Raw genomic sequence first — 22119 nt, 5'->3', positions numbered from 1 at the left:
CAAACATAAACCTGACATCTTGCTCATTTTTTATTCTTGGGAAAGGAAAATCAATTATATGGGCATCAGTACAATTTAGAGAAAATACTAGCTAGGGCAGTCCTTCCTCTGCAGTACTTAAGATAAATACCAACATCTAAACAATACCACATGATGCATGCAAAAGTAAGAATAATGACTAATCTTTGTATAGGACTTTATAATTCACGAAGGATATTCATATCTTATCAATTTGTTCTTCAAATCTTCCCTTTTTAAAATTATTTTTTTTAGTTGTAGATGAACACAATAACTTTATTTATTTATTGCGGTACTGGGGATCGAACTCAGGGCCTTGTGTTTGTGAGGCAAGCACTCTACCAGCTGAGCTATCTCCCCAGCCCATAACTTTATTTTTATTTATTTTTTTATTTAATGTGGTGTTGAGGATTGAACCTAGTATATCACATATGCTAGGCAAGCACTCTACCACTGAAACACAACCCCAGTCCCAATTCTCCCCTTTGATGTAGGTATTATTGCCATTACACAGATGAATAAAGGGAGGCTCAAAGAAATTTATTCCATATGAAAGAAGACATATCATTTTATGGTCACCCAGTCTCCATTTCCCCTTTCTTTGGTAATAGTATGCTATATTTTCTTTGCAGTACAAAGACCCTCTGCTTCGGCAACTGTGATTGAATCAATTCAAACACATGCTATTTAATTATTTGAGAATCAAGCTTAGACTCAAACTGTGGAGAGGAAGGAACTCTCTTAAACCCATGACTGAGAGTCTGAAGTTAAGGACTACCACTATGAGAAAATATTATTAAGGATGCATTTTAAGCCAGCAAAAGAAAACTCATCTACCCAATGGAAGATTAAAAATTTAAAAGGAATATATAGTAGATGGGTATATTGGGGCTCAGAAAGCAATATTCCAAAATATGTCAGTTTGGCAGGCTGAGTACTTTGAACTGAAGAGCACTGAAAGAGCCTCAGAAGCAAAGTCTCTCTTTGACCTTCTCCCACCTTCCTGTCTCCCATGCCTTTTTTCCCCAAAATTAGTCATAAAAACCAGGCGGGTCATAGAAACTAGAAATATCACCCTAACTTCACCTGCCTTTCTGTATAAGAGCTGGACTTAAAGAACTTGTCTGACCTGCCTTGTCTGACAGAGGGTCATTAAGATTCTCATTGCAGAAGAGGTCTTGCCCCACACCTGAGAGGCCAAAAAAATCCTAACAGACAGGCCCTGATGGGTTTCCCTGCTCAGTCTATTACCATGAGGTCATATCCTTTTGTTCAGCCACATTTTTACGTGACTGTCCATTCTTCATTGAACCTAAGCATAAAAAAAGTATTTCTCCTGAGTCTTTGAGTCTTCAGTTCTGAAGGTTCCCTTGTCATGTAAATCTTTTTTCCCCTCCTTTATCCTGCTCTGTCCTGACCCTGTCCCGGCTCACAGCCCAGCTGTGGACAGCTAGCTATCAGCCAGGCGCTATCATTACCCTATCCAAGCTCTGAGCTGGGAACTGCCAGGCTTTCAGCCTGGCCCTTCCCTGTAGGTCACCTGGCCTGACCCTGCTAGGGCCCTTAGATTGGCCCTATCCCATCTCTTCCAGACCCAGCACATCCTGCCCAGACTCTCAGTCTGTCCTGAGCCTGGCTCTCAGCCTCCCCTGTTCAAGTGCTGACTCAGTCCTGCCCCAGCCCTGCCCTGGTGCTCAGCTGTGCTCTGCTCTGTTCTCAGCCTGAGTGGGGACAGGAGCTCTCACTAAACCTTTCATTAAAATACTGTGTTATGCTTTTCTCTTGTTAATCTGTCCTTTGTTACAGGGGTATCTGATGTGTGAGAAAAACTATCCCATCTTTCTGTCCCTACAGATGGTGGAACTAAATCTTAATATATAGTAATTGTATTAAATGTAAAAATGTCAATCTTGCCAATTTTTTTTTCTTAATTTCAAGCTGGGTGCCGTGGCTCACACCTATAGGTGTGAGCAAATTGGGAGACTGAGCAGAAGGATTACAAGTTCGAGCCTAATCTTGGCAATTTAGTGAGACATTGCCTCAAAATAAAAAATAAGAAGGGATGTGACTAAGCAGTGAAGCACTTTCCTATCATGCACAAAACTTTGAATTTAATTCTCAGTGAGGGAAAAAATTACACAATAAATTGGCTAGAAGAAGAGACATACTTAAAATATAAAAATAAGAAGATACACCAGGCTTAAATGAACTAGTTATGATCTTAAGATCTGTCAAAGAGGAATTGTAGTCGCAAAAGCTAAGAGATAAAAAGTGATTACATATTCATAAGAGAAACAATAGATAACAAAAGAAACAAATAGATAACAACAGAAACAAAAGATACAACACATGGATGCACCTAATCATACAAACAGAAAATACACAGAACCTGCAGGGAGAAATACAGAATCATAACTGTGGCTGAAGATTTTAATATCCTCCTCGCAGAAACTGATATATCAAGGCTTGAATAGTATAATTACCATATTTCAACAAAATTTGTATCTTATACAAGAGTAGGCTCTAAAAAGATTAAGACATATTAAATGTGAAAAGCAAAATTATAAAGAAAATTTTAGGAGAATTATTATAGTTTGTGACTGAGGAGAAGGGAAGGATGAAACTCCATAAACAAAAACTCTAACACAAATATAGGGCTGGAGATATAGATCAAGTGGTAGAGTGCCTGCCTAGCATGTGTGAGGTCCTGGGTTCAATCCTACTGCCAAAAAAGAAAGAAATGAACTGATAAATATGATGATATCAAATTAAAGATTTTTTAGTCAACAAAAGACACTGGACAAAGTAGATAAGTATCTAGAAGGTTATATTGGAAATACCAGAAGCACAAAACCATTGCAAATAAGTAAGAGGGTAGCAACTCCTAGGTGAAAGAAAGAGAGAAAGAAAGAAAGAAAGAAAGAAAGAAAGAAAGAAAGAAAGAAAGAAAGAAAGAAAGAAAGAAAATTTAAACAAGGGAAAAGAAATACAAGTGAAAATAAAAAGTTACATTGTCACAGAACAAAGATGATGAAGTGCCATATGCCCAAAGTCAAACCAACCAATCAACACATGATTACAAAATGGAAGGAAATACAATAAACATTGCATAGCTATCTCTGGATTTTGGAATAATGAGGACCTATGATGTGTGTGTGTGTGTGTGTGTGTGTGTGTGTGTGTGTGTAGTTTCTGGGGATTGAACCCAGGGCTCTGTGCCTGCTCTACCACGGAGCTATATCCCCAATCCTTTTCTGTTTTGAATTTTATTTTGAAACAGTGTCTAAACTAAGTTGCCTGGGGTTGGCCTCAAACTTTTGATCCTCCTGCCTCAGCCTCCCAAGTAGTTGGGACTACAGGTGTGTGCCAGCATGCCTGGCTTCTGTCTTCCTAATACATATGTGAACTCTAAGTTTTTCACAATAAAAATCAGTTTCTTTTGAAAATTAAATACATAATTAGAAAAAAATTTAAATCACTTGAAGGAATATGGTTCAGTGGCAGAATGGTGGTATTCAAAAGATAAATCCCAAAAGGAAACAAAAAAAATTCAAAGTCCATATGCAAAATGAGTGGAACTACATACACAGTGTTTTCTTTTTAAATTTACCCTAATTTCTAAAAAAAAAAAAAAAAAAAATATATATATATATATATATATATATATACAACTGATCAAAATAACAGACAAAAGAAAATTTAGCAAAGTTGGAAGAAGCAACTTCAAAAATATTCAAATGGATCTTTGTTGTTTACTCTTCCCTCAAAATTCTGCATGAAAATCAATATCTTTAGGTGATGATATTGAAAATCTATAACAATTGGTGGAACAAATACCCCACCAAGAAGAGCAGACATATAGTCTGCTCATCAGACTGTTATCTTTAAAACATAAATCACCCCAGACACCAGCCCTCTAGCAAGACAAAATGTTCAGACTCAGCACCAGAAGCCTTGCTCTTTTTCATAGTGTAAAGACTCTTACATTATAGGAGTAGGTATGAAGTCAAGTTTCACTATCCAGAGAGTATTCCATAGATTTTTTTAAAAAAAATTTTAGATGTAGATAGACCTTTATTTTATTCATTTATTTATATGTGGTGTGAGACTCAAACACAGTGCCCCACACATGCTAGGCAAACACTCTACCATTGATCTATAACTCCAGCCTCTTCCATAGATTTTTTTTTTAAGGTCTAGAAACTACATGAGGCAGCCTGCAGGAGGGAAGGAAGATGTTCTTGCTGCTCCTGCATGACCTTACCACCCCACTGCCTGTCATCTAGGTACCCTACTCTTCAATTCTGAAATCAGGTCCACACTTCTTCACTGGACAGACTCATGCATTCTTTGATATCACTTCATTCACAGAGTCTTCCCTGAAACCACCAGGTAGAGTTTTGTTCACTTTTTCCAACTAATATTAATTGAGCACCTACTATGTTCCAGATTCATATTTGTAGTCCTGTGTTATGGTTTACTGAACCATATGGCAGACATGTCTGAGCCTGACTCACTGGATGTCGGATGTAATATTTTTAAAAAATACACTTAAAAGGGCATTTCTTCCATGTAGAATGTTGCCTATTCTATATTCAATAGCAACAGGAACTTACTTATTCAACTGATTGGTGTGGTGGAAGGATAAGCTTTGAAACCAGAAGAACTTGTTCAGATACTGACCCTGTCCCTTAATAACAGACCTAGAGCAAGAAACTGCTATGAATATTAGATAAGCACATTGTAGAAGCTCCACAACTGTATGAGAACGTGTCATCTGTAAAGGATGAGAATGCAAGTGATAACGATGTGAGCAGATGGTACAGGAAAGATACAAGACCAACAAACTTGCAAATAAGGAAAACTTATTTGAAAATTAGGGTGCAAAACAGCAGAGAAGTAAAAGGACTTTTACAAAGTAACTTTCCTTATGTTAAGAGGAAGTCTGATTTTGTTTCTAAGTGCTTGATACATTTAGGAGATGAAAACGTCAATCCGCACAAGTACAACCATCAGCTCTGCGAAGACTAAGCAATAGAGACAATTAATCAAACAAACAAACAAAAAAATCCTTAGGTGTACTGGGACAAATTGAAAATGAAGATCAGATTGATACAGAAGCTTACCTCCCAACAATTTTAAACACCGTGCTAATGATAATAGTTATAGTTACCATTTATTTAGTTGTCTATTTTTTTTTTAATTTATTTTACAGTATTAGAGATAAAACCCAGGGTCTCACACATGCTAGGCCATCACTCTAGCACTGAGCTACATCCCTGCCCTTTTTAAAGTTTTATTTTGAGACAAGGTCTCATTAAGTCGCCCAGGCTGACTTCTTTTTTTTTTTTTTTTTTTGCTGACTTCTAACATAGCTATTATTTTTGACTATTGCCCAGACTGACTTCTAACATAGCTATTATTTTTGACTATTATATTTATATTCAGGCACCTTACACATATTAGCTCATTTTAGTCCCTACAACAACCTCATGAAATAGAAACGATCACTCCTTTCCACTAATAAGGAAATGATCCCAAGAGGTGATGTGACTTTTTGAAGATCACACAGAGCAGAGGAGGTGGGGTGGAAATACAAATCCAAAGTTTTCTTCAAAATTCTCCTTCTTTTTCCTTTTCTTTCCACACATTTTTTTTAATTGGTGCATTAAACATTCCTTCTTCTAAGTACCATCATTTGCTTCTGAGCATAATCATTTTTTTCCCCAGTTACAGTTCATCCTTCTGGTCAACTTGGACTTCTTCATTTTCAACCAGAAAATCTCTTTCAACATAATCTTCCTGCACCTGCCTGTCATTTTCTGGTTCTTCCTCAGAATCCTCTTCATCTTCCTCTTCTTCAAGTCCCCAGATGTCATCTTCCTGTTCCTGCTCCTCTTCCCTTTTCTTCTTGGCCTCTTCTTCCTGTTTCCTTTTTTCCATTTCTTCATACAGTTCTCTCCATTGCTTTTCTATATCCTGTTTAAAATGTGAACTTTCAAAGTAATTTACAGAAGGAATAAACAAAGTTAACCCACTTTAGAATGTCTGGCATCTTCCCATAGTCTAAACAATTTCTGGGATGGAGTTTATTCACACACAAATTTTCATATATGTGGGATGGAAGTGTGTGGGTGTGTGTGTATAATTTGTAAATAAAATTTGATCAAAAATTACCAAATATTTATTGAATGCCTACTGCACTGCTGTACACAGAGCTGAACAAGCTGCACACATCATTTATATTCCTCACTGTAATGCATGAGGTAAATGTTACTTGTCCTACATTCTAGATGTAGGATCTAAAGTTTGGACTTCTTTATACATTTCTTGTTGCTCTCCCCAAATTGAATGTAAGCCCCATGGGGACAGAAACTTCTTTATTTTATTTCTTTGCTATATCCCTAGCAACTACCATAGTGCTTTGAACAGGCAAATGTTTGTCAGCAAATATTTGTCAAGTGAATATATGGTTCAATAATAATAGCTATCATGTATTAAGCATATACTGTATGCCAGTAATTTATAAGATAGTTGCTATCATTATTCCCAGAAGATAAAGAAAGAGAGGTTAGGGGCTGGGGTTGTTGCTCAGTGGTAGAGCACTTGCCTATCATGTGTGAGGCACTGGGTTCAAACCTCAGCACCACATAAAAATAAATAAATAAATAAAGGTTAAAAAAAAAAAAGAATGATTATGCTTCTGAACATAATCATTTTCCCCCAGTTACTGTTCATCCCTCTGGTCAACATGGACTTCTCCATTTTCAACCAGAAAATCTCTTTTATATAACTGCTCAAGTTTACACAGCCAGTAAAGGATGGAGCCTGAGTTTGAACCTATGCAGTCTAGTTCCAAAACTCATACTCATAACCAATATGTAATAGCAACTCAGTTAAACAATATTTGATGATAATCCCCCAAATAAACAAAACAAAACCAGACTAAAAGTCATAAAAATAAGTCTAATAACTTTTCCTCATAATGATTACTTTAATGCTTTTTTTGGAAACATCAAGTACCACTGTTCTCTCAAAAAAAAATAAATAAATAAAAGTTTTTTAGTGTGTCTGTATGCTTTGCAAATACTTTAAGGATATTCTTCCTGTTGGATAATCAAGCGCTGGCTACAAACCTACTTGAATGGACCTTCCTGCAGAGCCAGGAGATCTGAATGCCTGGTGTCACTATCATAAGGCCATTGTCTCAAGTATTACTCCACCCATAAAATAGTTCCAAGAGGACAGAGAAGCTGGAAAACAGCACTTTCTGCAAGTCGTCCATCCAAAATGGGCTCAGTGGCTCCCTCTAAGACCACCACACTGAGTACTCAGCATGATGCACAAAAGGCACATGAGTTCTGGGTTCAAACCTGACCTCACCAAGTTAAAGGGTGTGTGTGACCTTGGATACTTTATACTCTGGATCTCAGTTTCTGCATCTGAAAATGGAAGTAATAATATCTTTTTTGGTCATTTTAAGGGCTGAGGTGAATTTTGCAAAGAACTCACAGAGTCATAAGTACAGAGTTGTAGATGGCCAATGAATGTGAGTTCTTTGTCTCACCTCTCAAGGCCATGTGACCAGCGGTGGGACAATGAATGTGAGACTGAGTTTTAAAATGCAAGTAACAGTGCACAACTGAGGACTCAGATATTTGGAATCAGGGTGGGGGAACATCTTACCTTTCTCATTCCCCAGGTCTTATTTCCAACCTCTTCAGCAAACTCTTCATCATTTGTAAGAAGGAAATTGTCAAATATGGTGCCCGATTTTACCTGGTGAAATAAAATAATGGGATTATTAGAACTGGGTACCTAAATATTAAAGGGTCTAAAAAATCACCTGGAGCCACGTGCAGTGGCGCACACCTGTAATCTCAGCAACTCAGGAGACTGAGGCAGGAGGATCACAAATTCAAGGCCAGTGTCAGCAACTTAGCAAGGCCCTAAGAAATTTAGCAAGATCCTGTCTCAAAATAAAAAAAAAATAAGGACTGGGAATGTAGCTCAGTGGTGAAGCACACCTGATTCAATCCCCAGTTCCAAAAAATAAATTTAAAAAATAAAAATCAGGGCTGGCGAGATAGCTCAGTTGGTAGCACAAGGCCCTGGGTTCAATCCTCAGCACCGCAAAAAATAAAATAAAATAAAAAATAAAAAAAAATAAAAATCACCCGGAGGAGTAGGGATGTAGCTCAGTGATAGAGCACATGCTTAGCCTATGCAGGACCCTGAATTCATCCCCAGCACATGCATACACAAGAAAAGTTCACTAGGAGGCCCTTGCTAAAAGCAGATTCCCAAGCCACAGGCACAGAGATTTTAATTAATAATGGAACTGGGAGCCGGGCACCATGGCACATGCCTGTAATCCCAGAAGCTCAGAAGGCTGAGGCAGGAGGATTGTTAGTCAAAGCCAGCCTCAGCAACTGAGTAAGGCCCTGGGCAACTCAGTGAGACCCTGTCTCTAAATAAAATATTTTAAAAGTTCTGGGGATGTGGTTCAGTGTTTAAGTGCCCCTGGGTTCAATTCCTGGTACCAAAATTAAAACATTAAAAAAAAATAATGGAGGGTGGGAGGGGTGGGGGGTAAGGGAAAAAATAACAGAATGAATCAAACACCATTACCCTATGTAAATGTATGATTACACAAATGGTATGTCTTTACTCCCTGTATAAACAGAGAAACAATATGTATCCCACTTGTTTACAATAAAAATAAATTAAAAAAAATAATGGAGGTTGTGGAGGGAATTCAAGGTTATTAAAAATTCAAATCATCTAGCATGCTTTACTGCCCCAGATAATATGTTGTAGAGAGAAGTTAATCTACTCATATCCAAGGCTTGGTACTCCTTCAAACCTCTAAATGCTACTTAAGAGGCTTATGAAGAAACTTCTACAACTGCTAACCTCTAGTTTGTGCCCAGTTCAGATTGACAACTCTTCCTTCTGATGATGCTTACATATTGATACTACATTTAAGGTCCTCTCCTTAGAATAATCAGAAAAAATAAAAACATGGGGGAAAGAAAAAGTTTCATGAGACATGCAAACAGAATTTAAATTCTTTAAAATTTAGATACTGTGCCATATTTCTCTATTTTCTTAAAATAACATTTTAGTGTCTACCATTAAAAGAAAAGATTAATTAAACCCATGGTATGTGATATTTTCAGTGTTTATTTATTTCATGACAAAGGAATAGAATAGAAAGAGCACAAGACATGGAATCAAACAGACCATCTCAACCACATACTAGTTGTATGATCTTGGGAAAGTTACTCAGTCCCTCTGATAAGAGAAGTAAGGAAAATAATGACTCCCTGGTGACAGTGTTGTGAGAATTAGAGCTAATATGTGCAAAGCACAGTGTCCAGCAGATAATAGTTGCTCAGTAAATGATAATAGTGATTACACTTTTTTGGTATCTGGATATATTTCTTTTTAAAAAAATATTTTTAGCTGTCAATAAATCTTTAATTAAATTTATTTATTTATATGAGGTGCTGAGGATCAAATCCAGGGCCTCACACATGCCAGGCAAGTGCTCTACCACTGAGCCACAACTCCAGTCCAGTATCTGGATATATTTCAAAACAAACAAAAGGAGGGTCAATCAGTAATGTTGAACATTAGCACTATGTTAAATCTTCAAGTCAATTTCATGAGAGCAGTTTTGTGATCAAGAGAAAGCCTCAGGTAAGTTATCCTGTGTCTCTCTCCAAGGCTTTGAAAACTTTCACCCTGACTTGTTCTTTTGTGGCCAAAAAGGGTTTTGTTTTTTTTGTATTTGTTTATGTTTTTGTTTTTCATGAGAAAGACGTTTATTTGGCTCATATCATCCCCCAATCCTGCCTCTAACAGAAAAACAAATGACAAAATAGACACTTAGAGGTTGTTATTTTGCTCTGAGTCTTTTTTTTTTTTTTTTTTTTTTTTTTTTTTTTTTTGTGGTGCTGGGGATTCTACCCAGGGCCTTAGTACTCATGAGGCAAGCACTCTACCAATTGAGCTATATCCCCAGTCCTGCTCTGAGTCATTTTTAAAAATTGGTTTGTAATCCCTTATGCAACTATAGGATACTTTCTGACTTCTGGGATTTTCTTTTTTGGGGGGGGGGGGTTGTCAGCATCCTTGCTTAGAAAACTGCCCATTTGCTGGGTGTGGAGGCGCAAACCTGTAATCTCAGTAACTCAGGGGGCTGAGAGAGGAAGATCTCAGGTTCTAGGCCGGCCTGGACAATTTAGTGAGACCCTGTTTCAAAATAAAAAATAAAAAGGGCTTGGATGTAGCTTAGTGGTACTGTGCCCCTGGGTTCAATCCTCAGTATCAGCAAAAAAGAAACAGAAAGAGAAGGAGAGAAAGAAAGGGAAGGGAAGGGAAGAAGGAAGGAAGGAAGGAAGGAAGGAAGGAAGGAAGGAAGGAAGGAAGGAAGGAAGGAAGGAAGGAAGGAAAGAAGGAAGGAAGGAAGGAAAGAAGGAAGGAAGAAAGGCAAGCCAGTCAATCAGGCTTGGTGACACATTCCTGTAATCCCAGCTGCTTGGGGGGCTGAGGCAGGAGGATCATGAGTTCAAAGCCAGACTCAGCAAAAGCAAGGCACTAAGCAACTCAGTGAGAGTCTCTAAATAAAATACAGTCTCTAAATAAAATACAAAATAGGGCTGGGGATGTAGTTCAGTGGTCGAGCACTCCTGAGTTCAATCCCCAGTACCAGTACCGAAAAAAAAAAAAAAAAAAAAAGAAGAAGAAGAAGAAGAAAAGAAAGAAAGAAAAATGCCCATTTGTTGGTTTTTCCATTTTTCCTATTTCCACTGTTAACTAATCTCCCTTGGTTTCTTCAGTGCCCCTTACCTTCTATGTCAAACTCATAGATTATGATGGTGCCAGTTCTGCTTGCAAAAACTTACCAGTGGGATGACCTTAGTCTATTTATCTCCTTTCTATGCTTATATGTTTTCTTCTGCAAAATGGCAAGTAGAAGAAAATATACCCTCCCTGATTTCTTCACACAGGAGAAAAGAACACATGAGAGTTTTGTTAGATTGTAAACCATAAAAAGTTCTAAGGAATATTTGACATGCTAATTCTTGGAAAGTTACCTGGTTTCCTGTGCTATCCTAGGAGGATAATGAAATGTAAAGCATATAGGTTTGGGCACTTTTAGTTATGAGACCTTGAAACTCAAGTTACAACTCTGAGCCCTCAGTTTTCTCATTAGTAAATAGAGATAGAGACTGAGGGTGTAGCTCTGAGGCAGAGCACTTACCTAGCATATATGAGGCCCTATGCTGGATCAACAGCAACACACAGGGCTGGGGATATAGCTCAGTTGGTAGAGTGCTGGTATCCCAAGCACAAGGCCCTAGGTTCAATCCCCAGCACCGCAAAAAAAAGAAAAAAAAAAAAAAAAAAAGCAACATACAAACACACATGCACAAATTGAAGAAGAAAAAAATGGAGATGGCATGGCAAGTCCTACCCTCCTGACTTCACAGGTCTGTGACACAGACCATCTGACATAACAGGTGTCAGCATGCTCTGCATTATGGCCGGGCAATACTCGTTGAAGTTTGTGTTACTGAATAGATCACGAAAAGTCCCAAAGGAAAAGAATTTTCTTTGCTCTGTCATCACCTCCCAACCTTTGCCTTGACCAAAGAATGCAATCACTTACATCTAAATGAAAAAAAAAAAAAAAAAATACAGGGATTATGTTTGGAGGCCTCAGAACAGGGAACAGGAGGGGTCAGGTACAAAAGTCAACTGGTTTCTAAGTGGGGTTGAAGGAGGGACAGAGAGGGCAACTGAACTGGCAAAGCATCCAGAGGCTGGAAAGGGGGGTTAGGTCAGTTGGGTAGGGGCAGGTAAAGGAATGTCCACCATTTTTATGCTTAGAGTCACTTGGCTTTTCCAGTGAGGTGCAGAGACTGTGATAAACTGTATGCTCCAGTTAGTTGTAGACGGCTTGGTGCCAGACCTAAGTAATAGTTAGAGGGAAAAAATGCCTGCAAACATGTTAGCATTGTGCAGAATTATGTCACACACACACAAATACAAACACACACACAAGATAAATATAGGGTTTTAGAAATATAGTGTCAGGCTTCACCCCAGATCAGCATCTGCATTTTAATAAGATTCTCTGATGACTTACGTGCAAACTAAGATTTGAGAGAAGCATTCCTCTGGCATGGTTTAAATTCTTAAAATAGAAAGGTTTGCCTGCTTATAGAGGTTAAGAAAACCCAGAGCAATTAGTGTCAAACAATTTTAATTTTTTAGATGAACAAGGTTTAAAGTGTGTACCTTAAAGATTTCAGTGAAAAAAAAAAAAAGCATTTTAAGTAAACAATCAGCTAGGCATAGTAATATGATCACATGTGTTTACAAGATATAGAAAGTTCTTATATATTAAAAGGGAAAATTTTAAAAAGAGAGATAACAATGTGAACTTATATGAATCGTATCCACATTTATCAGATAAACCAGGAAGGAAAGATATTCTGTTTTTCTCTCTCGTTGCTCACCTGAACCCCTACCTGGCACCTGGTAATTTACATACATGACCTTCTTGTAATTCTATGTTGGTCTCCTTGAGTCAGGAAACTACAAAAGTGGAAATAAATAAAGTGGGATGTGAATAAAGAAACCAAGAGAGACTTAAAATATGGGAGAGACCTTTGGTGGCCTTTGTAGAAATGAGAGGCAGATTTCCAGGACAAAGGAACCTGCCAAAATACACCCAAGGACAAATGGCTGTGGTTCCAGAGGCTCTGTTGTATTGTGGGTGTAGTCACTAAAGCAAGAGCTTTAGAGGCTGACAGACATGTGTTTGAATTATCCTGTCTCTACCATGCACGAGCTGTGTGCTCTTGGGCAACTCACTTGACATTTCTTGGTCTCTGTTCTCTGCAGTGTGAAAGAGGTAACAATAAGGAATTAGAATATTTACCTGACAGAGTTGTGGGAATTAAGGAAGATAATAGTGTGAAAAATGGTGGAATGAGACAGACATCTTTAGCCTACATACATGTATGATTACACAAATGGTATGAATCTACATCGTGCACACCCATAGAAATGAAATGATGCACCCTATTTGTGTAAAATGAATCAAAATGCAGTCTGTAAAAATTTTTAAAAATTAGTAATCTTTTTCATATATATGTTTATGCCTACACATGCATGTATATATAGATACATGCATACATATTGCAGAAACATGCTTGGTTTACCCTCTTGTTTTTATGTTATCATTGGTAATAAATGAGTTAAGAGACAAGAAATAATAATAATAATATAACTAAAGCACTGCTCCCAGGTCAATGTTTAACAAAACCAAGTTCTTCCTCTCCAGGAAAAAAATTTCCAGGACTAAGCAGATTGCCATTTCTAGAGACTTCCTGGGAGGGATTATGGGCCAACACAGGTCTCAGGGAAGAAACAGATGGAAGGGAGAATGACTCTTCAAAGGCAAGAGAATCTGAGCCTTCCTCTGTCCCTTACAGATAGAGCCAAGAAAAGATGACTGGCAGATAGGAAAGCAAGGCAAGGCCTGTCATTGGGGCTGGGACTATCACTCCCAGCATCTGTCCAGGGATTTTAATATTTCAGACTTTTGCCACATCTCTGATTTCTGTTTATCTACAGAACTACCCTTCAGGAATCATATAGGACCAGCAGAGGTGGTGCAAAGTATCAGAATCTAGCTGGGTGTAGTGATGTACGCCTGTGATCCCAGGGACTCGGGAGGCTGAGGCAGGAGGATCATAAGTTTGAGGCAAGCCTCAGCAACTTAGAGAGATCCTGTCTCTAAAAAAATATAAAAGGGTTGGGGATGTGGCCTAGTGGTTAAGCACCCCTGGATTCCAACCCTCAGAAGCAAAAAAAGAAAACAAAAAACAAAACAAAAGAACACCACCAAAAAAAAAAAAACTAGAATCCAGGATCTGGCATCAGAAAGTCCTGCACTCAGATCCCAACTTTCTTTTTCTTTTTCTTTTTTTGGTACTAGGGATTGAAACCAGGGACACTTAACCACTTAGCCACATCCCTAACCCGTTTTTGTATTTTATTTAGCGACAAGATCTCACTGAATTGCTTAGGGCCTCACTAAGTTGCTGAGGTTGGCTTTGAACTCCCAATCCTCCTGTCTCAGTCTCCCGAGCAGCTGGGATTACAGGCATAAGCTATAGCACTTGGCCCAGATCCCAGCTTTCTGCTAACCCTCCCAGATATATATTGTCTGGCAATTTAACTTTTCTGAGCCTCCTTTTCACATTTAGAAATAGAAGATTTATAATGAAAATTAAATGGCATATCCCTTAATCCATGCTTAGTACATGGTAGGAACCCCAGTAAATTTTAGCTCTTGTAATTACTAGGATGAATATAATTGCGCATTTTAAGGAAGAGAAGTTTGAAGTTTAGAAAGATAAAGACTTATTCAAGTCTGTGATCTTTCTACTATGTGAAAACTAGTACTGTTAATCAGAGTTTAGAGAGTTTTACCTGCCAAAGGTCCAGGCCAAGAACACTGATGTTATAATAGTGACAAATGCTGGGATCAGGCTTATATTTAGGGTTGTCTATTTCTGGATGAATCCATTCTCCCTGGTAGTTGGGATTGTCAATGATCCGAGGTTTCCACTGTCCCTGAGCAAAGAACCAAAGAGTGAACCCAGCATTAACATTTTTCCATTCTTCTCGTTTCATGAAATCAAAAAGGTCAATCAATTCATTCTAGTTGTGTATTAGACATAAGAATATAGAGCAGGATTCCTGGAGCTTCTTTTTCTTTCTTTGAGTTAATACACAAGACTCTTCCAAGTTCCCTTTTTTTACTCAGAGCTAAATGATGAGGCAGAGACCCATTCTGAGCCTGTCCCCATCTCTGCAGGAGCTCATTCATGAAGTAGCTTCTCAGAGAACATCATCTAAGTATGTTGGCACTCAAGGCCAATCTCTTCCTGGTGTGTGGCACAGGAAACTGTGGCCAAATAAAATGCTTGCCTCAGTCAGTTTTATTACTGGTCCACTTGTCAGCTGATTTCTTTAGTTCTTGCTTTTGAAAGGAGGTCAGGAATTAACCCCTAAAAAGAAGTTCTCCCATCCCCTAACAGCTTGAGTTCATGCATTGAGTTTTACCCTTTCCCCTTCAGGCCCACTTCTGAGACTTCCAAATCCTGACTCCAGACCTATTTCCTGTTTGGACCATGTTCTTTTGGCTGCTTTCCACTGCACTGAACAAGCTCCTTGCTTAGGAGCTTGAGCATTCTCTTTACCAGCCCTTTGTCTCCCAGTTGGGCATAGCCCTGAGAGAAGGGCTGGGATGAGGATCATGTTATTTGGGGTAGGGGGAGGAAAAATGACCATAGGATCTCAGAATTTGTTTTGTAAATTAGAATTTACATTGCTTCTATTTTATTTCTCATACCCATTGGAAAAACAGACACCCCCCCACCCCCACCTCACCTTATATTTTAGATTTGGTATCAGGGGCCCTTCCCACTCCCCATCCATCGCCTCATTCCAGTCATCCGGCTTCTTGGCCTCTGGGTCTGGAATGTACTCAAAGTCCTCCCAGTCCTAAAATGAAATGTTTCTTCATGAAGACATATGTGTGGTCTGAGATGAAACTGAGGTCCCAAGTGCAGTCAGAAGGAACTGGTTCCCTACTCCCACCACACTTCTGTTCACCTACATAAGGGCCCAGCTCAGGACTTTGCAAATAAACCCTTGTGCAGGACAGAAAAAGCCTTTAAACAACCCCTGCCCCACCTCTGGGTTCTCTATCACTCTGACCTTGAGTACTTTATGCTCAAATAAGATAGGAATTTCCCTTGTCTCTGACCTCACCCTTTCCCCCAGTACTGTGCTTGTTATGGTTTGGATATGGTTTGTTCCCACTAGCATTTAATTGCCAATGTAATGGTATTGAAATGTGTTGCAATTTTTGAGATAGATTATCTAGGCAGGATTCTATCAAGACAATAGTTTCCAGGATAGGATGCTAGCTGCCCGTTTCAGGAAGCTGAACCTCACTCAGCTATCAGTTTCCATCTTCTTCTGGTTTGTTTTGCAGGGGGAACAGAGGCCTGCAACCTCTCTGATCTACCCCAGGCCTTGAGCCAACTCTGACAGCATCAGGTGGATGGGTCTCACCAGAAGGGCAGATCTATGGTTAATCTTGCTGCCCTGAACCTGCCCACTAGGTCTGGTAAGAACTTAAACTAATTTTCCTACCATGCTGAAGGCCCAGACACTTTGCCTGATTGTCTGTCTTAATGCTCTGCCTAAATGCCTCTCCCCCTAGAATTGGAGCCTTTTGCTGAATCTCTTTATATAAGGTTACACTGCTTGCTTCTCTTTAAGAAATGCATTAGTCAGCTTTTTGTCACCATGACCAAAATACCCGACAAGAAAAACTTAGAGTAGGAAAAGTTTATTTTGGCTCATGGTTTCAGTGATTTAGTCCATGGTCAGTCAAGTCCATTGCTCTGGGCCCAAGGTGAGGCAGAACATCATGGCAGAAGGGTGTGGTAGAGAAACACTGCTTACCTCATGGAAGTCAGGAAGAAGAGAGAGCAGGTGGCTGCAGGGAAGATGAACACTTTCAGGTCACATCCCCACTGCACTGACCTGCCTCCTCCAGCTGCATCCCACCTGCCTACAGTTATCAACCAGCAAGTCCATTCAAACTAGGATGGACTGATTACAGTTCTCACAATCTGGTCATTTCATCTCTAAATATTTCTGCATTAACATAGGAGTTTTGGGGGGGCACCTCATATATCCAAGGACCAAGCCTGGCTGCTGGGTTCCCTGCTGCCCTCAACTGAACCCAAGCATTTCCTCACATGAAACTGACCCTGCTCTGACCTATGGAGTAACACCATGGCAGGTGAGGCTCTCCATGGACTGGATCCAGAAAATTTCTAAGCTGTTCTCCTGTCATGTACCACTTCGAACTTTATTTTCCTGAAATACTGAACTGCTGCTTTCAGTTCTTTTCACAACCATATTATTTTCCATCTAACCATTGCACCTTTGCTTTACCTGTTCCCTAGGTCTGGAGTGTCTTCCTTCTAACTCAATTTTCACTCCCCCTTACTCTAGTGAATTTACTGTTTGAAGTTCAGTGTGTTATAAATAATGTAAATGCCATATATTAAGGCTTTACCATATACCCAGCACTGTATTCTGAATTTTGTATTAACTCATTTAATCTTCACAACATTGGCACCATAATAATCCCTGTTTGTAAAATTGACTTTCACAGCATTATGTTCTTTGCCCAGGGTTTGTTAGTAGGTTGAAGTATCACAGTTAGTAAGTGGTGGAACTCACATTGAAGCTCATGTTTGTCTGGCCCCAGGTCTATTTTCCTAACCCCTAGGTTAATCTAAATGAGTAAGCATTGTCTCTTCCTTCTCAGACCACAATCTACACTCCACCTGAGCCTGGGCTTGGGTTTTCACAGGTTTTGACTTCCCTGGGTCTCAGCAGTGATCACACAGTTTGATCTTTGTTTTCTTGTCTGCCTCCTTTACTAGACTGTGAGAGTAAGGATCATCCTCCTCATGATTACCTCCAGTACAGCTTTCCAGAATGATAATGAATCAGTGAATCAATTGCCCATCTCAATAACTTTGGAGTGAAAAAATAGAGGTTCAAATCTTCCTTTAATGTTGTGTTTGGGCAAGTCACTTCATTTTCTATGCATAAAAGAGGAATCATACCACACTGCTCACAGAGGTTGCTAGAAGGATATTCAACAAATGTGAACTGCTGCCTTCTCTCCATACCTCTTTGAATACCAATATTTAGCTGGACATTTCCTTGAGGACTTGATGGGCCCAGTCTCTGCTCCATCATTCCCAGCCTCCTGCTCTTACCCCACTGCTGGGATTCCACCCACTTCCCAGACAAATATCCTCTGACCTCGGGTTTCTTATCCTCAGGGTCTTCTATTTGCAGGCGTTCATCCCATTTCCTTGGTTTCCGGGCATAGGGGTCTTTTATTTTCCTGGGAGGCAAGAATTGCCAATCATCTTCCAGTTCCCCTGTTGCCACTTGCTGATTGTCAATTTTGACTTCATAAGTAGCATTGGGGCGAATGATCAGAGTATACAGGTGAGTGTCTTTATTGATCTATAAAGGAAATAGGGAAATACTTTAGCTCCATTTTGAACATCTTGAATCTCAAGCATTAAATACACCAGATCCACAGTTCCCTGAATGCCACCTCCCACATATTCACAAATATTTCACCATATCTTCCTCTCTTTTCTCTGGTTAACCCTCTAGGAATCCTGGGTCTGTTGTCCTGGTACACACTCCTCCAGTCTCCCTTACCTTCCAGCCCTCCATTCACTGCATTCTCTGATCTTGTCTTTTTCTGTCTATCCCATTAGGCTGTGAGCTTCTCAACAGTTGGGGTCATATATGATTCATCAGTTGTGTTCCTGCTCCAGAGGAGGACATCAGGGAGCTCCTGCATATAAAGCCCCAACACCATCCTACTCAGGAAGGCTCTGGGTCTGAACCCAAGTTCTCTAATAACCCAGGTCTCATGGCTTCTTGAGATTCAGTTCCTGTCTTTTCTCTGTACTCCAGCTTTGGCAGTACCACTCTTCCTCAAGTTTCTTCCTCAAGTTTCCTTGACTTTTCTCATGCAATTTTCTCCTCTAGGAATTCAGTTCTCTGTAAAATTATCATACCTCTTCAAGTTATGTTCATCTGTGAAAACTCAGCCCAGGGAAAACCTTCTCTTAAGAAGCATTGCCTAAGTCTCCAGGTGGGTGGGAGTTCTCCTCTGTGTTCCCAGACCCCAATCATACTAGGTAGTCACTTTCCTCTTCTTGACTCTTACCTGCACTTAACTATAAATTCTGTTAGGTCGGAGGCCATGACTAGCTCACTGTCCACAGCCCTAGTCCCCGCACAGAGTTAGCATTCAATGAGTGCCTGTCAAATTGCTCATGAAATCCATCTACTTTCCTTTAGCCAAAGTGTCTCTGACCTGATGTTACTATAATAAACTGACCCCTCATTTTAAAGCCCAGCATTCCTTACCTACCCATTCTCCCCAATATCTAGCATTAGGGACTGGGCCATGCCAGGCATTGAGGACTATATATGACTTCTAAGTCTTTTGGATCAGCTTGTCCTTTGTGAATTTATAGCATTTCTTTGGGTTTACTTCCTAATCTGCATAATGGAGATGATAGTGTTTAGTTTATAAGGATTAAATGAGGTAACATATATAAAATGCTTATCCTTCCCCCCAGGCTGAGGACCAGCCCCACACACTCACCAAGCACTTGATGGTCTTGTTATTCTCATGGTATTTCCCTTGGTAATGAAGGATGACCTGTACTTTGTTGTTGCCAAAGCCACAGATGTCAGGTCCTGGAAATTAAACCCCAAAGCATGATTTCACATCAATTTCAGGCAGTTTGCCCAGTCTGAGGCTAAGATCCAAGACAGACACAGCCTGTTTGTTAATCAGTATGACCAGCAAGAAATACATGACATACTCCACTTTAGGAATATTTGAGAAAGATTTAATTTAAGGATTATTTATAAAGGCAGAAGCAGGACATTGAGAAAGCAAAAGGTATAGTGCTACTGTCAGGGCTAGCAACTGTGGGGCTAGTCCCACCCAGGGCCTGAAGGGGTGGGGAGGAGGAGTTGTTAGAGCTTGGAAAAACACTCCAGTGGAGAAGGAGCCAGGAGAAAAGGGGACTTTCAGTTGAGGGATACAACTCTCTTCTCTCCCTCTGATGTCCTGCCAGGGATTCCATTGACCAAACCAACCGGAATCCCTCCAGTACCAGGCATTTTATACCATGTCATTTAATTCTCACAAGTAGGTATTATTATCTCCACTTTTAGCTGGGAAAATTGTGGCTCAGACAAGTTAAGCAGCTTACCCAAGGTCAAACAGCTAATAAGAAGACTTGCTGAGATTCAAATCACTACCTACCTAGTTGCAGAGCCTTAGGGCCTTTCTACCTTGTGAAAACTTTTAGGGGAAATATTGATCAGTAACTCTGAGCCCAGAGAACTTTATATGCCAAAGGTTCAGGAATAGACTTTAACCTAATTTTCAACTTCCCCTTCTGAGTTAGTATTCGCTGACTGTCCAACACACACACACACCTACAATATGCTTTAGCTACATTGGTCTTTATTTCTCTACTTCCATTTGAATTTCATGATTCTGAACTTTTGCACACACTGCTTCCTCTGCCTTCATTACACATCCTCTACCTCCTTCCCTCCCTATTACAATCTAACTCAATCTTCAAAGAACAATTAACACTTCCTCCATAAAGTCTCCAGTTGAATTGAATCATGCCAGGATCTCATTATGTGATCTTATAGCAACTCATTAATATCTTTTTAAAAATATGTCCTTCATACTGCCTTCCTCCAAACCCCTTGTGGGACATTGAACTCAGGGTCACTTTATCACTGAGTCCACATCCACAGCCCTTTTCTATTTTTTATTTTGAGACAGAGTCTCACTAAATTACTTAGGGCCTCACTAAATTGTTGAGATTGGCCTTGAACTGGCTATCCTCCTACCTCAGCCTCCTGAACAGCTGGGATTACAGATGTGTACCACCATGAGGATTCTTTCTTCCCCTTAAAAATTTTATTCAATTGCCTGAAGGTAGAAGGATGGAGTAGGAAAAAACACAGGGTTTTGAGGCAGACATATTGGGTTCAAATTCTGGTTTTCCACTTACTCACTTTGGGCAAATTTCTTGCCTGAAAGAAAACCGAATCTTGTTGGGTTGTTTGAGGATCAAATAAATAACACACACATAAAACCCAATCTTGTTGGGTTGTTTGAGGATCAAATAAATAACACACACATAAAAAGGAAAATCACATTTTTATTATTTCCACATTTCCTACTACCATCACTACGTACATATACCCTACTTGTGAGAAGGGTGGAGTCTGAAGAAAATAGAAAGATGAGCAAAGACACATAATTTTGACAACCAGTGATGCTATATTGCTCTTAATAAGAGATCAAAATGATAAAAACTGAGTAGGGAAGGGGGAGAATGCAGAGCACAGTGTCTTATTGTAGTAATAGCTCTTGAGACTATCTACAGTATTTATGATCACCTTCTCCTTTTTATTCCCCTCTCTGGGGAGGGGTATGGGGTATCAAACCCAGGACCTCAAGCACACTAGGCAAGCACCTCAACAACTAAGCTACAGTTCTAGTTCCCTTTTCTTTCCCCTGTGCTGTAAACTTGCTAATGCCAGGCACCTCCCCACCTCTTTGATCTATTTATCTTAACGTTTAGGTTAAGAGTTGCTTTTTTCAGGTGTGTTGAAGAGTCCTACTGCACAGGTGGTGTGGAGCTATCACATTACAAATTTTGTTCCAGGTCAACATGAACCTTTTCAACAACCACAGTAGCTCTTATCTTATCAGTACCTTGTAGGACTGACAGCAGAGCTTTCAGAGAGCTTACCAAACATGATGTAATACTCAGATTCTGAATGCATATCCTCCTGGTTCAGGGTGGCAGGAAATAGTTTCACGTACCCGCCACCGCAATCGATGCCTTGCTCATGTTTTACTGAAAACTGAACCACCAAGGTCTCATTCTCATTGCTGAACGGCTTAAACCTTGTTGAAAGGGCATAAAACTTGGCATCTTCACTGGTCTGGAGACCTGAAAGCAGAGCACAGAAACTTTAGGATTAAATGACCAAAAAGCAACCAGAGAGACTCAGCACTTGGTCTAACCAGTCTCTGGTATTTTCTCACACACAGTAGCTGTGCTGGAAACTTCACACTTGTAATCTCATTCAGGCCTTAGAATAATCCTGCAAAATGGGTCTAATCTCCACTTTACATGTCAGGAGGCTGAGTCCTGGGGAAGTCAGCCACATATGCCTGATAAAGAATCATACACACACAATTAAACAGAGAAAAATAATTAAAAAAAAAAAGAGATCTTCAAAAAAAAAGAATCATACACAAATGGTATGAATCTACATCATGTACAACCATAGAAACGAAATGACATACCCCACTTGTGTACAATGAATCAAAAT

General features: G+C 39.6%; 1 protein-coding gene across 1 annotated transcript in view; it reads right to left on the bottom strand.

Moving 5' to 3' along the window:
* Nucleotides 1–5748: 5748 nt before the first annotated feature.
* LOC124963061 (calreticulin-like) overlaps nucleotides 5749–22119 on the bottom strand; it is a 31211-nt gene continuing 14840 nt past the window's right edge. Inside the window, exons 3-9 of the mRNA XM_047522540.1 lie at nucleotides 21531–21734; nucleotides 19343–19437; nucleotides 17968–18177; nucleotides 15499–15612; nucleotides 14536–14679; nucleotides 7705–7797; nucleotides 5749–5997 (exon numbers count right to left, since the gene is read on the bottom strand). Coding sequence (XP_047378496.1) covers nucleotides 5749–5997; nucleotides 7705–7797; nucleotides 14536–14679; nucleotides 15499–15612; nucleotides 17968–18177; nucleotides 19343–19437; nucleotides 21531–21734 — 1109 coding nt within the window. The remainder of the gene's footprint in view (nucleotides 5998–7704; nucleotides 7798–14535; nucleotides 14680–15498; nucleotides 15613–17967; nucleotides 18178–19342; nucleotides 19438–21530; nucleotides 21735–22119) is intronic.

This window comes from Sciurus carolinensis, chromosome 1 (genome assembly GCF_902686445.1).
Source record: "Sciurus carolinensis chromosome 1, mSciCar1.2, whole genome shotgun sequence".
Classification (NCBI taxonomy): Eukaryota; Metazoa; Chordata; class Mammalia; order Rodentia; family Sciuridae; genus Sciurus; species Sciurus carolinensis.
This window is presented reverse-complemented; position numbering and strand designations above follow the sequence as displayed.